An 18598-nucleotide genomic window follows, 5' to 3' on the forward strand; every position below is an offset into this window, starting at 1 on the left:
AAGGACGAGCTGCAAGCAGCAGCTAACGGGATATACACATTAACTTGGAGTGCGCGTTACCGTTACGACACGTCGCGGACAAACATAATAACGGCACTTTGCGGTTAAGATTCGTCGGCCACACGTTGACACAAGCCAACGCCACCGCCACAGCAACAGCAGCAGCAACAGCAACAGCCACAGGAAGCCAGCCACGAACTGAAGCCTTTGACCAAGTGGGCAGGGCAACAGAAAGCAAACAAAAAAAAAAACAGCGAAGAAAAGAAAACATTGCATACAAAACTTGGACAAATACGCTTGTTGCTTTTGGCAGTAGGCGTGGCACTTGATGTGTGTGTCACATGTTCTTCCTTTTCACCATGAGTGTGTGTGTTTTGCGAAAATTGTTGTGCGGAAATTATTGAAATTTTCCTTTTGATTTTGTTGGCGGCTCCACGCCACGTCACGCGCCCATAAAAACTCTTGACACTCCGAGGCAGTGAGCAGTTAGTAGTGAGTGGGGAATCCCCTACACACACACACACACATACACACACACACACAGACATTATGGCAAAGTGACGCGTTTTGCCGCCATCCGTCGGCGTTTCGTTGTTGTTGTCCTCGTTCTCGTCCTTGTCGCACTGACAAATTTCCTTGCATATCCGTTACAACGCTGCAACTGGCAACTTGCAACAAACTAAACAATTTGCGTGGCGCGTGTTGTCGTTGTCGTTGTCCTCGGTCTTCGCTCCTCGGACCCCTTTTGCCACCTTCACTTCAAACCCGGCTCACTTGTCGCGTATCCGTCGCCATTTTGGACAATAATTTCGTTTCCGGTTCGCAAAAAAAGTGCAACATGCCGCCAAGCAAAGTGAATGACTAACGCAAACGTTTAACAAATATTAATCAAACTATGCAAGTGTGAAAGTGTGCAATGAATAAGATAAACAATCGGAATAAAGTATAGCTCATATTTCTTGGATATACTATAACACAGAGACCAGCATAATCCTGAGGTAAATTGATATAAACTATTTCTTTGGATTGTCTACTAAAAGTAAAACCTTTTAATGTTGTTTATAATTATTTTTAGTAAAATATATAGCAGAAATATTTATTATTAAACTTCATTCATTTAAATTTGTATTAGTTTATAGTGAACGGCTCATTATTGTTTTAATTATCTAGTCAAAAACTATAATTTGAAAGTTCTGAATTAGTTTATAGTTGAAGATTCAATATTGTTTTGATGAGCTAGTCAAAAACTTTAATTTGAATTTTCTTGCAAATAACATTTTGTAATATTTTTCTCATTGTTTAACTTTACTCATCTACATTTTTTACAGCTTATAGTGAATGAATATATATAATTTTAATGATCAATTCAAAAGTCATGCAAAACGTTACTTAGTTTGAAAACAAATTGCTTGCGTTGGAAATTGATATTTCATTTTATATTTAAATAATAATTTTACTGTATCAAGCTATCTACTTTGGTAGGTAGCTTCATATTAAGACATTTAATTCAGAATTTGAATAGCAATTTTATTATATCATATATATATTTCATATTCACAATACTATAATTTTTGATATAGTAAAATGTTAATCGAAATAAAAGTATATAAAATACCTCCAAACTGATTTGCATAGATAATATCGTAAGATCAAGTTGTTGATTGTCATTTAGATAGGTTTAGTGTAGAGATCTTCCATATTAAAAACTACGAATACCTCATTTACTTTTTAAAATTAACATATTTTATATTTTTTAAAACCTTACCGATTTCTCTCCAGCAATTTTAATACAGTTTTGGTATTCTATTATTCTATGACATTTTTGGATTTGTTTTCTTTGACTTTGATTATCGTTATTATTTAACTAATCGTTATTTTGTCGGGGTTATTATTGTATTACTTAACATTGATTATTTTTCATGTTAATATATTTTTTATTTAGTAAACTATGTTTCAATGTATGTGTAGTAGTAGAGTAAATAAACATTTTTCATTTTACAAACAAATTAAATTTACTTTTTGTCCACAGTAGTAAGTTGAAAATGAAATGACTTTAAACTCCAAATTACAATTTTTCTTAAATTTGTTTAATAATTATTATTATGAATAGATTTTATTGATAACTTTTAATTGCAAGCTCCATCCCATAAACACATTTTCTTTTCCATATTCACACGCGTTTAATGTCCTTGAGAGCAAGTAATTTAGTTAAATCTGAAGAAAAATCTGATAAATTCAACTACGTGTAAAATAGCCACGCCCCGGTGGCAGTAACGTTCCCGGCTCCGCCTTTGCCTCCCCTCATGCTCAAGCTCGATCTCGGCTAGCAAACCCATTAACCAGCGTCGATTGGGAAATCTTACAAACCATTAAAGTGGCTGCTGCCTGTGACGAGGTCGCGTGTGGCCTCATCCTGTTAATTAAAAGCTCTGCTTGGGCATTATGTCATTAGATAGAGATATGAACAGTATGCAAAAATATGTTATACGAGTATGTATATGTATGTGTATTGGCATTAATGCCTGGCAATCTTTTCACTCAACTACGAGCATCAGAACACGCGTCACATCCCCAATGCTGGCATAGTCAAGGCATCCTGGTATCCTGCTCGTATTTCCGGTGTGCGCGCGCTCAACGAATGCGATAACTTCAAAATGGCTGCGTGATGTTTGTGCCTCGACCGTTCACAAATTTGCTGTAACATGTAAAAAACGAGACGAGAGCGAACACAATGATAAATAATAAACAAGGCGTGTGCAGGCCGTTTATATTGTTGTTGATGATGATGTTGTAGATGCGACACTGCTGATAATCAAATGTAGCAGCAACATTAAAGTTGCTCTGAAATTTAAGAATCAGTTCTTAGCTTGAGCACTGACTGCACTCTCCACTCTCCACCTTCCCCCTTTTCCCCACTTTTGGGCTGCTGTTTGAATGCGAGTATTTGTGGCATAAATTTCGTTGGCATAAATCAAAATCCAGCAACTTCCGATGAAGGCAGAGTGCAAAAATTTGCATGGCATGCAACACACACAACACACAGTACACAACAAACAATAGCGCATAGTCAGCGCCCGTCTCTGTCCATTTGGCCATTAGAAAAGCACGCTCAAATTGTTGCCGCCCACGCATAACGCTCATACGCAGCGTAGTCCCATGCAAGCAGAACGCAACACAACACAACACAGCACAATAAATAACCAAGCAGATAATTATGCATGTCGTCTGCTTCTGTATACACATATATTCATACATATATATATATCGGTTGGCTATATATCTTAGCTCTCTAGCTCTAGCTGCTAGTTTCGGCTAATTATGTGCGAGTGTGTTATTTTTGCAACCATTTTAAATTGCTGCCATTAATTGCAGGCAATTGCACTTTGATTTATGACTGTCAGTTTTTATCAAAGTTTTCAGTCCTAAACAAGAGCTTGGCAAAAAAGATTTATATTAAAGTATTATGTGTTTAATATACTATAAATTGACTTAGGTTTTTATTAAAGAAAAACGTATTTATGACAACAGGATTGTTTAGAAAATGTAGAAACTTACTACCATTTAATTAAATATTTTAGAATGCAAAATAATCTAATTTATATTAACGTTATAGTTGTTAAAAGATTGAAGATTTGATTTTAAATTGATTTTTGTTTTTAATAAAATTGCCTCACTATCAAATTAGTTTGCTGCTTATTCTTATTAAAATTTCCTTGTGCTGTTATCTAAATGTGAGTTTATAAAATGAATATTTGTTTGTTTATCTGTTATTTTTAATACAACTTAAGTTTGTTTCTTTTTTGATTGCATTTTCTCTTTAATGGTGTTTGTTTTGTTGTGAATAAATTAGTGTTTTACTTTATGCCAATTGGTTTTAAATTCATATTTCCTTTTCACTGAAATACAGTTCAGCACATATTATACGCTTTTATACGATTTTATTTCATAATGAATATTTTTTTATATTTGATATGTTTATTTGATAAAATTATCATTAGGCAACAAAATCGTTTGAAAATTTGTCTGTTAATGTTTACTGTATAAAAAGACATAATTAAAATAATTTAATAATATTAATAATTTAATAAATATAAAATTATATTATATTTAAAATTTATCTGACAAAAAGTCCAATATATTTAAAATTTGTATCCCAAAATACAAAGTAAATGCATTAATTGCTTAATAAATACATAATTGAATTTTCATCTGCCCACACAGAGTCAAGTGGAATCCTTTGCTCAACCAACATCTAGCCATTGACGCTTCAGAAGGTCGCGCCATGTACGAGAATTCGTGTTCGTATCAAACGGCGTTGGACTTGAAGCGAGTATCGCCGCCAACGCTGGCCCAGGTGAAGACCGAGGATTGCCTGACGCTGGGACAATGTTCACCCGACTGGACATCGTATCGCTTCCATCAGTCGACGTTCGAACAGTTGAAACAGAGCGTGGAGAAGGCCAAAGCAGCGCTTCAGGATCGCAGCAGTTTCTTTGGCGCAAGCAGCGCCTTCAGGTGAGTGAGAACATTGCATTGCAGATTATCATCAGGTGTTAAAGCAATTTGCGTGCCACAGTGACATCTACTCCAGTCAACGTCTGACCGACACGCTGGACACCTTGCCTGCCATGCAGAACGGAAGTGGAGCTGGAAATTGTCTTGGCCTGTCACACAATCCCAGCGCCGGAGTGGGCGTAGGAGTGGGAGTGGGCGTGGGCGTGGGTGTGCTTAACTATAATACTGTGAGCAGCAGCAGCGCTGGAGTTCTAGGGGGAAGTGTGCAACGCCATCGCCTGGATACGCTGCAACCGCCAACGGGTTGCTCGCCAGCAGGCACACAGCATGGAGTCATCACGTCCAGCGCCGGTGGCCAGCTGCCGAGTGCCACACTGGATGTGGTCAGCTCGGCTACGGTGCCAGTGCCGCATTCAGCATCGAGCAGCACGTCGCATGTGGAGCACAAAGTTCGAACAGGTAAATAAAACGATTTTGGGTTGGGAACAACCCACTGACCTTCTCTTTCTGGCTGGCACAAATGTCAGCGAAAATGGCGGAAAAACAAATACATCACTTCCGGCCAAACAAAAAACAGATTTTCTTTTACAAAAGTGGCAAATTTCGCGTATTTATTTAAACACATCCAACAACACAACATATGCTGACCAGCGACCAGCGAAAATTGTCCGAGCCAACGTTACATTTTATGGGCCAAATAAAGACCACAAAAAAAAAAAAATGGCGAAAAACGAAAATAGAAAAAGCAAGGAAAGCGTAGAGAGACGGTCTGCGGCATGCCATGTACATAATTTTTGGCTTGTTGTAACAGCACGAATGAAAAGTCAACAACAAAAAAAAAAATTGAGACAACAGCAAAAATTATAAAAATCTAAATTGAATTATCCATATAAACGTCAAGGTCCTGAGGTCGCCCTCAGTCTGCTTTTTTGTTTTACTTCTGCCTTTTTTTTTTGGTATTTATCAATTTATGCCGGCACAACGGAAGTGGCTTATAATGTTGGTGGGGTAGGGGATTTAAAGGAGAAGTTTTGCTAGCGGTTTGATAGAAACATCAAAAATGCACTGTCCATCGCGTGCCTGGCAAGAGTTTGTTATGCCGCCTTCGCTGCCATGTTCTACAATTGTTTTCATGCGAAAGTTTTCTTTTTTGCTGGTGATACCCTGTAAAAAGGGAGTGAGACTCTAAAGGAGTATTAGTGGAGATTACATTTTAATACAGAGTATCTTTAAGTCAAGATTCCTTTCGTTTCCATTCCGTTTTTTTGGTCAAATTTCAATTGTAGCGCTCTGTCTTTGGATTTGGCTTTATGTGCTGCTTAAAGTGGAACGGTAAATGTCGCTTTGCTAAGCCGGATCTCAATATGACAAGCAAGTGGGTGGCAGGTCCTTTTTCTTCCTTCAGCCACACAAAATGGCTGCCAGCCTGCTTGGCTGTCGACTCAAACTCCACTCGAGTCGAGCTGAGTCGACGCGCTCAAGCAAATATTAAAACGAATCCTTTCAAGCAAATTTCTCCGCAATTTCTTTGCCTGCTTCTCGGCTCCTTGGCCAAAGTAAAAGGACTTTGTCATGCGTAACTCATTATATTTTGCGCACAAAGCACACAAGCAAAAAATAATTACAATTGTGCTGCAAGAAATACGAGTATGATGAATATAAATAAGGATTCTGAAAGTCGCAGATAAATTATACGAATTTTTGCAAGTTCATTATTTTCGTTTTTAGTACTTCGCTTTGCAAATTTATAGCTGAAATCCTTGCTTTTTGGTTTTGGTCTGCTATGTTTTTGGGGATTTTATTTTCAAATTTTAGTTTTTGATAATTGAGAGTACATATTGGAACCTAACATATTATATGTATAGTTCTATTAAAACTACTTTGGATAACGCTTAAATATTGTGTTATTTGTATATTTTTAAATATATGTTTTGATAATTAGTTTATTTAAAACTTTGCTTGAAAACTTTCTTATTAAAAATGGAACAGTTTTGTTTGGTCTGAAATCTTTTCTATTATATAAGTGTTAATTGTTCTTTGAGGTTTTATTAACAAAGAACGAAAGTAAGAATAAATTTAAAAATAACTTATATTCTAGTCAAACTCTTTTTTATTTTAATTTTATATTCATAATTTTAGTAGTACTTTATTTTCTATATTTTAATATATATACATATTATATTTTTTTTAATTTAGTTTTTCAGTACTTTGCTTTGAAAATTTATTGGTTGAAGTGGCAATATTTTTGTTGGTCCTGACATTTTTTATGCGTTTTATTGATTGCGAAAAAAATGATGAAAATTAAAGAATATTTTAGTTAAATTATTTTTATATTATATTAAGTTTATTGCATTTAAAATAAAGTTCAGTGAATTTAATGATATGCTCAATTTAAGTAAGAGATTTTTTTCGGAATATTTCAATTTGCTTGACATAAAAGCGATTCTTTTGTACATTTTGCTGGGAAACAATTATGACACTGTCATATTCCCAACTCACATTTGGCTGAGCTTCATGCATATTAACATAGATTGACATCACAGGATGCGAGACTGAGAACGGGATTGGAATGTTGTCGCATTGACATGTCAATTGAGAGCATAGCGAATGTCTCGGTTCATCTTATTGTTGTTTACATCAAACAAAGATTTACGGCAATTAAACATTGCTACTGGTCGATGGATGGATGGGTCGAATGGTCGGTTGGTCTGCTGAAGTCACAACCCTCAGTAGCTATTATGTGTTTTGCGGTTCACAGGCTCTGTCTATGCTCGGGTGGAGGGTGAACGTTGAGCGGCGTTGCGTGTCAGCCGCGTCACGGTCGAACCGACAGCACCAGCTCTATAAGGACTAAGCTTAGAATGTGGCATGTAGACTGCGAGTACCATAATTTGGGCCCATAAATAAACGGGCTGTTAGTTTTTGATACGAGACGCTGACAATTATCTATGTGAAGATTTATGAGCGGCTCCATTCACTGGTTGCACTGCGTGGCCAATTGCGAGAGCGTGCCGAGCGTCGAGTGCTGAGTGTGCAAATTTGTGCTTCCCTGGCAATTAATGTGTTGCTTTTTCGCTTTACTTGCAGAAAAATCGACATTGGATTGCGCCACAACGTCCTCGACGCATGCCGCTGTCGTTGCCGCCTCCTCATCCTCGGCCTCGAGCAGCGATCTGGGCAGGCACAGCGTTGGCAAGAGCAGCAGCAGCAGCAACAATACCACAACTGGTGGCTCAAATGCATTGTGTAAGTTCCCAATACAATTCATTCATCATCCGTAGCTTTAGTCGTTAAGTTTCGACAGCTTTCAGTCAGGACAACAACCATTTGCAGTGTTTCGTCACAGCACAACAGAGGGCGCTGCTTTATGTTGCCGTTTAATGTTGGCTGCACACTTGACTTTGATTTTCTTGATGCCTTGAGCTTAATCTTGTGCTCAGGCTTTGTGTTGCTTATTGCCAGCGGGAGACCATGGTGGGAAAGTTGCACAAACAATAGTGTGTATTAATGTGTGTGAATGTGTGTGTGTCCTTAAGTCCTTGGCACTGTCAACATACAAAACGCAACAGTCAAAACAATTGCTCTTGCTACCGTTGATAATTTGACTCATAAGTGCTCTTCAGTGCTAATCCTATTAAGCGTGTTACTCCGCACACACACACTCTACACACACACACCCTTGAGAGATAACTCTCATCAGACACCAGTCTGAAGACTAAGGGGGGGGATGGGCCAACAACAATGAAGCTAATCGACAGATCATAAAATGATCAAAATGTTATGTGAAGCGCATTAGGGCGCACGCGTCGATGACAGCGTGGCTATCACAGTCAGACCAAGGGGTGGGGGATGATTATTGTATGGTAAAAACTCCCGAGGGGTAGCTCATTGAGTGTGAGATAAATTTCAGCATGGACAATTGAGTGGTTACTTGTGCATACTGATTGAAGTGCGACAAAGGGTAAATAAAACAAACAAATTTTCATTGCGTTTATTTGCTGTAGTTGAGCTACTTATTGCTTTATTAATTTATACTTTGATTGATTACATCTGCATAAATTACTGTAAACTAAATAAACTGTTGTTAGTCTAGTTAGTACTAATATAACCTTGTTTAATGTTTTAATACTTTTTTTGGTATTTTCATATATTTATGATTCCTGGAAATAAGTTTATAATTGGCTAAAGATTGTGAAGTTTCTAAGAAACAGTTTTGAATATCAAAAAAATGCCTTCTGAGATCAAATCTTCGTTGCTTTGGCTGACAATCTGGTATACATTGTACTATATGGTATATTTTGAATGTTAGTATATTACTACATAGATACATTTTGGTATATTTTAGAATTTTTTTGGTATAGCCTAGTATATTTTTCGAATACGATTTATTAAAATTAGGCAGCGGTATTCCTACAGTCGAGAATTAACCGAAAATAAATTATTGTAACTATTTTAATATTTTTATAAATATTAAAAACTATATAAATTAATTTAATTAAGTTTTATAAATTATACTATTTTATGAATTATTAAGTAAGTTGGTTTTAACTAAGTTTTGAAATTTTCCATTTTTAAAAGTGTTTAGTTATGTTTTCTCATTTACATTATAATATTAATTTAAATCATTTATAATTCTTGTATATATATTATATATTATGAATAAGAGAAATAAAAATATTAATTTTCATAATTAATATTAAACTCAGAAACTTTAAAAGCAATTTTGTTTTATTTTAGTATTTCCTATTCTACGTTTTAATATTTATTCTTTAGTTTTCTCATTATTTCAACATTTTGATAACTAGAAACTTTTTTTTTTTTTATAATTGTCCTCACTTATCTAAAAGTAAATGCCATAACTGCTTAGCTCGCTTCACTAACTTAATTAAGTTTACTGCGAATTGTTGAAACTTGCAACATTTGTTAACAGTTGTTGCTCGTTAGTTGCGTGTATCTTCAAAAATGTTCAACTTAATCGCATAATCTGCCAGCCCTTGAACGTCTCTTCACACACAGCCGGCGGTTGAGTTTGTGCCACACCCACTCATTCATTTAGAACGCCCATAAAGCAGCGCCACGTTGCTGTTGTCACAACGTTGTCCTTGCCTTGGTGCTCAGTACTCGACACTCCATTCAGTCGTTGCCCCTTCCCCCTTCCTATGCCCCTTGCTATGTCAGGGCGCCGTATGTTTTGCTCACTTCAAATTTAATTTCTGATTTCATTTGCGCACAGTTTGTTTTTCATTCGTTTTTCATTTCTCGTAATTGTTTCAGGCTGTGAAAATAAATTGAAAATGCTGTTGCTGCTGCTGTTGCTGGTTGCTGGTGTGCCAACTGGCGCACATTTGCTGACAGCCAAAAAAATATATAAAAGAATATAAATATGGTACAAAAATGCGGCGCCAGCTTCTTCAATACAATTCGCGTGTCCTTTTTGGCCTTGTCCCCATCGTGTCCTTTATGACAGCTTCGCGGACTGACGCTTGGCTTAAATTTATGCGCGCATATTAATGCTCAAAAATATATACATACATAAGAACGTTTTTTTGGGCTCGCTAAAAAAACATATGAGCATGACTTGGCCTGGTTCACAAAGCAAACTTTTTCCCAGGCGAACTGTGTGTGGGTTAATGTGTGTGTGTGTGAGCGTATTGATGTCCAAATATTTTTATTCATGGCCTTTTTCGCGGTTCACTTAACTCCCAGCCAAGTCATTATGGCAACCCCCTGAGATTTGTGCACGAGTTGCTCATAAATCAATTCATTGTTGCCCCCCTCTTGGCATTGCCTCAGTATGATGACGATGATGATAATGATGATTGTGATGATAATTGCGATGACGGCAACAAGCTGGAAAATGTTGCTAATTTACGAATAGTTGTGCACTGATTTGCGCTGACGATAATGCGAGCTACAAATTTGCCCCTGAACTATTCTAAATGGAAAAAAAAATCTAAATATAAAATAGAAAATAGTTAGAGACTGAGAGAGAGAGAGAGTTGAGCAACAGGTTGTTTCCGCTGGGCAGCCAGCATTGTGATTTATGCGCTTGAAAATGACCTGCTTCCGACATGAAATATCAAAAATCACGCGCACTTGAAAGTTTAGAAAGGACGACGACGACAAGGACTCTCGAACTCAAACTCGAACTCGTTCTCTTCTCTAATTCCACTACTTTTGCGGCGAACGTCGGTCGACTCGTCGTTTGCACCTCGCCGGAAACGCAGCGCAGCCAGAGCCGGAGGTGGCCGTGTCGAAGCGTCTCCGGTGGCCAAGCGACTGCAATTTAGTTGTCAATTGAATTTATGACTTCGAGCCAAAGGACCAAATACAAGCAGCCAGCAAACAGCAAACAATTTATTGTGTTGCAGTTTTGATTTTTTCTCGTTCAGCATTTTTGGGTTTTATCTCAAGTAACACAACTCACGTGAGAGAAACATTCGCCCGAAAAACCGTGAGAGACATTAATCGCCAAAAAGTCAATCTGGGCAATTGACAATTTCGAGGGTCGCACGAGTCAAACCGCCGTAATTTATGACACTCGACACGTGAACCTCGACGCTCTCTCAACCCTCGAACCTCAACCTGAAACCCTTGCCACTGTATAACTTGTATGTTAATTGTTTGTTTGTCTGTTTGTCTGTTGTTTGTTGTCATTGGCCCCTTTCGCTGCTGATTGTCGTCTCCTGGCACGGGCCAATGCCCAGGGTCAGCGTGTGAATATGTTAGCTTTCAAAAATGTTTCAAAAAACACACAAGTCAAACGCTGCCGTTAACCGCCAACGCGACGTCGCGACGTCCTTCGTAATCGGAGTCGTCAAATCGCACCCCACTTCAAAAGTCAACCAACCACCTCCTCTGTCTCTCCCACCCTCTCGACTCACGAACAACTTGCTGCAGTTTCGATTGCGCAATTATAACGCGTATTGTTTAGACAGACAACCAAAGAGGGAACGAAAAAGGACTTCCACCGTGGACACGGCAACAACTACAATATGTTTTTCCTTCATTGATTTGCCCATTTGCCTTTTCGCTGCTCCTTTTTTTGGGAATGGTTCCCTTCGTGTCTGTAATTTGTTGTCATTACAATTTTCACTTTTAATGTTTGTGTTTATCATACTTGTGGGAATTGGTTTTTTCGGTTGGTCGGTGGGAATTGTGTGAATAATAAGTTTGTTAAATTGTTTCGGATATTAATTGCTGAGGTTTTGCTATTATTTGAAAATGAAATTATCTTAAAATGAAGATTATTCAATTTCTTTTCTTTTAAAATTTTTATTAAAATGAGTAGTTTGTATACGACAAATTAATATCGTAAAATTTTGGAATTAATTATTCAATGAACTTTCATCTCGAATGGTCTCTCGAAGAGGTCTTAATATCTGTCTGTCTGTATGGAGAGCTATATCTCACAAATTAAAATAGATAGAGCTATTATCTTATTATTATATAAATGTGTTAAATATACACTACTTTGTATATTTAATTTCACAATTTTTTGGCGGTGTATTAAGAGTTGTTATATATTAACATAAGTATTTGTTATATACGAAATATACACTATTATTTTGGTATTGCTTACGGTGGTATTGCTTACTAAATATGTACTATCCTGTATATTTTATTCCATCTTTTTGTGGTATTTTAGTATTTTTATAACAATATACCAAATATACATTATTTTGTATACTTGATTTTAGTATTTTTTGTGGTATATTAATTGAGAACGCATAGTTTGTGTCTTCAAGTCTCGTCTGCATCCCTCTCACTTGTGTATATAGTAAACCCCAAACTTAGTTATAATTATCAAAAGGTTAACAGCAGTTAAAGATACTTAAGTATTTGTGAGTACTACTACACTATAATCAATATCAATCGTATAATATATTATATATATTACACATAATAACATATCTTTTAACATTTTGAACAACATTCACAATCGCATAAATACGATAAGTACATATTCAGTATTCAGTTTAATTCAATTGGAATAGCGGAAAAAGAAAGCAAGGCTAAAAAAAATAACCATTAACCCATTGCTATAGCCAATTGAGAGCTGATTTATGGGTTGTCACTTTATGGCCGTTGCCGCCCATTTGATTAACAAATTGTGAACCAGCCAAGAGTCAGACTCATATAAATAACAATATGCATTGTACTCGTATTATTTCTACACTGTAAGGGAGAGGGCATGCTGCTCTTCTAAGGCAGTTTGAATGCTTTTGAAGTTACAAAATTTCCGACAGATATCATTACTGTGATGAGTATTTAGATTTACATAAGTTATTTAATTCGTTTTGATTTAATTGTAAATAAGATTTATAGAGAAGATATAATTCCTTTATGAGTCAGCGAAACTTTGAACACGAAAGTGAAATCTCATTATTTTTTTTACAAAAAGCTTTGACAAAATAGTCGGTATTTTCGAAATTATTGAAAATAGGGGTCCATGGCACCTAAAAGTAAAAAAGGAAAGGAATTTTCGAGTGGAAGTGTTTTTTATGACACCTCAGAAATAATAATTGTTGTAAGCTTTCAAGTATACAAAACAATGATACCATTTTTCCTTAAGTTTATTAAGTTTCAAGAAAACCTCTTTAATAATCAAGTTCTGAAGACATATAATTCTTTTACGAACAGTTAATATTTATAAAAGAACTTTAATTTTCTTCTTAAAATCTTTAAAAACCAAAAAAAAATCTTCAAAACTTCATAAATGTGGCTACCATAGAGTATTGCAACTTCGTCTTCACTATTTTGATTCATATCCCTTTCGTACATGTTGTGATTGGGATTATAACAATACGCATTTTTAGCAGCAATAACAAAAAGCACAACACAAACGCATAAAATGGCTGCAGGCAAAAAGTGAGCAATCCTTGTTGTCGAATGGACTCTTATTAAAGACCCGCCAAGAAAGGAGCAATCATTCCAAGTCGACGTCGTCGTCGTCATAGGTTGCCCCTTGCCTCGAATCGTGGCTGTCATGCCTCTGGCAAGCAGTCGGCCAGTTGGCCACGTGCCTCTGACTCGTTGTTGTTGTTGTTGCCGTCGCGTGTTACATCATTCATACGTCATTAATGGCCACGTGTGCCAGGACAACAACAGCTCCTTTCCATTCCTTGCCATTCCTTGCCCTGCCTTGACTCTTGTTGTTATTGTAGGCAGTCTGTTTTTGTTGCATGCACACAGACGCGCGTAATATTAGCAACATTTCAGCCATCTCTCTCACTCTATCACTCTCTCTCTCTCTCTCTCTCTCTCTGTCTTTCGCTATTCTCTTTTCTGGTTTTTTTCGGCTGCTTTATTGAGCTTGAGAAAACAAATCGCAGCGTTGATTGCGTTTCTTATTAACTGCAAATGTTGGTGGTTGCCCAAGTCAGACAATATGCTCCCTGTCCTCAGTCTTTTTCTCTCTATCGTTGCTTTTTCCCCCACAGTTTGTGTCATGTTTGTCTTGACGCTCCGTTGACTTCTCACTGCACACACACACACAAATAAATGGACAGACCTTGATGCATTGCCAGCAGAAAGGGGAATTCGATTGTGGTACGCGATTGTGGGAGGGCGTCAAAGATGACGCATTTGCAAAGAAAACACGAGAATGTAGGTGTGGCGCCTTACAAAACCTCAGCTTAAATAGCTCTCCTAACGGAAATGTTCGCCTACAGACAGTGGAGGGAGAGCGAGGGAGAAAGAGAGAGAGAGTTGAAGAGGGCGGCAAAATGGCGGAAACTACGCCACAAAAGAAATTAATTTAAAGTTTCGCCACAAGAGTGAAAATGAAATTACATAATGAATGCAATTAAAATACCAACTAAATCTCAAACACACACACACTTTGGCATAACCTCACACCATTTCTCACACACACACTCACACACACTTTGAGAGCGACCTAGAGTCCTGGCAAACATTTGAGCCAAGTAAACTTGGGCGTCTCCTTGCTGCTCCACCTTCTTCTCCTTCGCTTTCTGCTGGCGGCAGCCTTCGCAAAGAACAGCAAATTGCTATTTAGCCATTTTAGATTCCATTAGCACTGGTTAACACACACACACGCACACATATACATACACACGCACTTGAACACATACATTTAAGCTTCAGTGCGAGGGTCGCTTTTTAAGTAAAGATTATTTGATCATATAAATAGGTTGTTAGAAGAATAACAATGGATAATCTAAAGATAATATTGAAATTAATACTATAAATTTGTTTTTCGTTCAATGTAGCAACTGAGTTTCATTATTGATCCTATTTTATATAGGTTTGTGGACTCTTCTCTTTTAGAGATATATGCTATCTTTAATAATTCTTCAATCATTCATTACTTTTGTTACTATTGATAAATTTTAACTACTTAAATACTAAAAGCTAAAGCTTAGAATCATCTGTTTCATATTTTAAATTACTTTGAATAGAATTCCCTTTATTGATAAAATATATAGAATATAAGAAAAGGGCGCTCAAAAAACAATTTAAAATAGTATTGCATTGAACTCAACTTTTTAATTAATTAATTAATTAATGGTTATCAAGTTTTCTAATATGTTATATATGAGCATTATTTTTAAGTTTGTTGAAAAACGGGTGATAGAAGACGAAAAACTTTAGAACTAGTTTATTTCGCCATTAAAAAAATAGTTCTTAATTACAATACAATCGTATAAAAAATTGTGAAATTTTTAAAATCAAACTCTACAAAGGATAAATTAGGAACAGTTAAAGTTAGAAATAAGGTTCAACAACTTTTTATTTTCTTATTATTTATTATTTTAAGTCTGCTGTTTAATACTACATTTAATTTTGAAGAAAAGAGAATACTTTTTATTATAAATACTTTTTATTAATAAATCTTCAGGTTACAAATTGAGTTAACAAGCAATTAAGGACTTTAGGTTGAAATTTGAAATGAGTTTTGATTTGGTCTTTAAATTAATATCTATCCGATTTAATTGATTTTTACTACTTGTCTAGCGACCCTCGTTGCTTAAGAGCATATGATGATAAATGGCTGTTGTTGAGCTGAAGTTGAAGCCGCCTTTCAGATAACTTTTATTAAATAACTTGTCAAAGCTTGGCAGCAGCTACACACACACACTCTCCTCCTCTCGTATACACCCACACTCGCACACACACACACACAACCATGTAAGCTTGTCATTTGCCTTGACTTGCCAACTTTTTGCTGTGTGTGTGAAAATCGAAATTTGTTTTTAGCAAAGCAAGGAATGAACAGAAAACAAAAATAAAAAAGAGAGAGAAACTACAAAAGCATTCACTTTGTGTGTGAACGTGGGTGAGCAGCTGCAATTTGTACGTTGACGCCTGTGAATTAGCCACCCACAACAGTGGCAGAAGGACCCAAAGGACCAAAGGACCCAAAAGGACCAAGGCACATTGGCAGCCGACGGCAGGACAAAACGAAGCGAAACGCAACGAAACGAAACGGGTTTTGCAGCTAGGCAAAAACAATTTCAATGATCACAAAAATTAATTAAACTTGCGAAAGCGAAGTGAGTGTGAGTGTGTGTGAGTGTGAGTGAATATGAGTGCTGAGTGTGAGTGTGTGTGTGTATGTAAGTGTGTACTCTGTGTGTGTGTCTGTATCAGATATTTTCCATAGCAAAAGTTGCACTTGAGGCAGCTAAAGCGACGTTGACGACGCTGTCGAAGCTGACGTCGGCAGCGGCAGCGACAGCGACTGCGACGTCGTCGTCAACGTCAACGCATCCCCACGCAGCGCTTGCAATCAGCGGGCAACAACAACAACATCGTATAGTAACTATTGTCGATGCGAGCCATCGCAACAAGCAACTTCAATGGCCATCACTCACTCTCCCAGCACCTTCATTGTTTTCAGGTGTTTACCCCTGACCCCCCTTTGAGTCCCCTCCTCCCCTCTGCAACTGCCTGCACTCTGTACTCCAACGCCCACTTGAATTTCTCATGCGCAGCGTTTATATGCAAGTGTGTGTGCGTGGGTGTTTGGGAGTGTAGACTGCTGACTGTGTAGGCGAACGACGAAACGGTAATATCCTTGTGTTTGGTGGAAGGAAAAAGGAAGTGGATAATACATCCGTCCTTGTTGCTTCGTGTCACCCACTAAAAAGGCGACGCCACTTCTGAGCGCTGCTTCGCTGCCTTGCTGGCTGCCCAGGCAGTGTCAGTGTCGCCTACAGAGGCACCCAGAAAGGAATAGAGCATACACAGAGCGAGAGAGCGAGCCAGAGTGCTAGAGTGTGAGAGAGACGTAGAGTTAACGAGAGAAAGCGAGAGAGTGTTTACTGAAAAAGAGAAAGAGAGAGAGAGAGAGCGCGCTGACAAGTGGCAGCAACGAAGCTGCGGCGCTGATTTCAAGTGGAAACGGTAACCTCCTACAATGAGGAGAAATGAGAGAGTAAAGCATGAGGTAGAGAAGAGAGAGAGGGGGGCAGCACTTTATCAGATATGAAACTGTGATCGATAGTGCACAGTTTTGTCGCTGTTCATAAGCATTAAGTTGCCCAAAAACAAAAATAAACATGAAGAAAGCAAAGTTCTGAGTGTAAAACGCTGCCATTTGCAAAAAGCTTTCGCCATGTGTTTGTCATACACAGAGAGAGCGAGTGTAAGTGTGTGTGTTGTGAGTGTGTGTGTGCAAAGCTAGGCCACACCTTGTCTCAACGCTGATTGGTGTTTCGGCGGAAAAGGGGTGGCTGCCTTTTTGGTGTGGATTATAACCTAAGTATATCCTGGCGCATAAAGGACAACAGCAGCGACGTCGTCGTCAAACAGAGTCGGCAACACACACGCACACACACACACAGACAGAGAGCACGTAGCAGACAGACAGATAGATACACAAAAGCAGTAGCTACAATTGAGGCAGCAGCAGCAGCAACGACAACGACAGCAGCCAACCACCCACCCAGCGAACCAGCAATCACCAGCTGCAGAAGCCCACCCCCCCCCCCCCCACACTCCCTTGCTGGCCTGAGCCTGCGCCTTTGGTACACTGAGGGGTTGCAAAACTGGGCAGCGAGACTGGGATTTTTGTGTGTGTGTAGCCCAGCCCGGTAGCCCGGCCAGGATATGCGCGATTTGGCGACGGAATGAAATCAATTGTTACGCTGCCGTGCCACAGATCGGACGCAATCCCCGGTGTCAGTGCTCAAAAATCTCAGAATAAAAACATTCTCCACTCCACACACACTCTGCCTACCGTGAAAGTGATTTACACGCTGCGTATACGCGATGCGATGCGATTCGTGATTCGTGTGCTTATATAGAAAACAACACAAAACAGACAACAACAAGAAGCGCCTTCTGATTGACACATATAAATCGAGAGACACACACACACACAGAGAGACACGCCGACTAAAAATCAAAGCAGGTCCAAAGTGCATTGGAAAGCTCGACCGGAAGTCGAGGTGTCCGGTAACGGTAACCGGTTCCGATCGTCACTTTTCCCGTTCCCGTTCCTTTTCCTGTTCCTTCTCGCGACGTCGTGCTGCCTGCCGCCAGCCGTGTGTTGACTTTTTTAAATAAATTCAATTGCTGAGCTCCGGTTTTGTTGTTGTCGTTGTTGTGCGTTGGAACCTCCAAAAAAATTGTGTCCATATCCGTGTCGTCTACTATGTGCTTGTGTGCGTATTATTAGCTTCCGATCCGGCGACCAATTTACCGCAAGACCAGCAAAACAATTGCCAATTCTTGTGCTAGGCAAATAGGCAGACAATCGTAAAGAATAAAGAAAAACAGAAGAAGAGTGAAGGAAACGTTGCACAAAACATATTTTGGGCAACCGCCGGCGGTGTTTTGCCGACGCTGCTGTCACAATGCTTGACATCAAGTCATCCGCTGATTATTTGTCACGCTCCACGGGCAGCTTTAGCAATTTCTCAATGCTCTTCGCAGGTGAGTGGGCAATGTGTGAATCCGCAGGCAGGCCATCGGTCATAGGCAATCCCACGTGGAATCCAAGTAAATAAATATTAATAACTAATACTTAATATTTATCACATTTAAGTTCCATCGTTGTGCAGAACTTTTGCCATATTTCAACAATGTGAAAAATTTGTTTTATCAAATCAAT

The 18598-nt window shown here is 38.2% G+C and overlaps 1 protein-coding gene across 3 annotated transcripts in view; it reads left to right on the top strand.

Annotated features, from left to right (window-relative positions):
* Positions 1–49: 49 nt before the first annotated feature.
* LOC132792223 (DNA-binding protein D-ETS-3) overlaps positions 50–18598 on the top strand; it is a 32559-nt gene continuing 14010 nt past the window's right edge. Inside the window, exons 1-4 of one of the 3 annotated variants that reach the window (XM_060801486.1) lie at positions 50–998; positions 4222–4515; positions 4577–4974; positions 7603–7761. In XM_060801486.1, the coding sequence (XP_060657469.1) occupies positions 4283–4515; positions 4577–4974; positions 7603–7761 (790 nt within the window). In that variant the 5' untranslated portion in view covers positions 50–998; positions 4222–4282. Of the gene's footprint in view, positions 999–4221; positions 4516–4576; positions 4975–7602; positions 7762–17609; positions 18487–18598 lie in introns of those variants that run through there. The other 2 variants (XM_060801487.1, XM_060801488.1) reach the window with 2 other exon arrangements.

Source organism: Drosophila nasuta, chromosome 3, assembly GCF_023558535.2.
Source record: "Drosophila nasuta strain 15112-1781.00 chromosome 3, ASM2355853v1, whole genome shotgun sequence".
In the NCBI taxonomy this organism is placed as follows: Eukaryota; Metazoa; Arthropoda; class Insecta; order Diptera; family Drosophilidae; genus Drosophila; species Drosophila nasuta.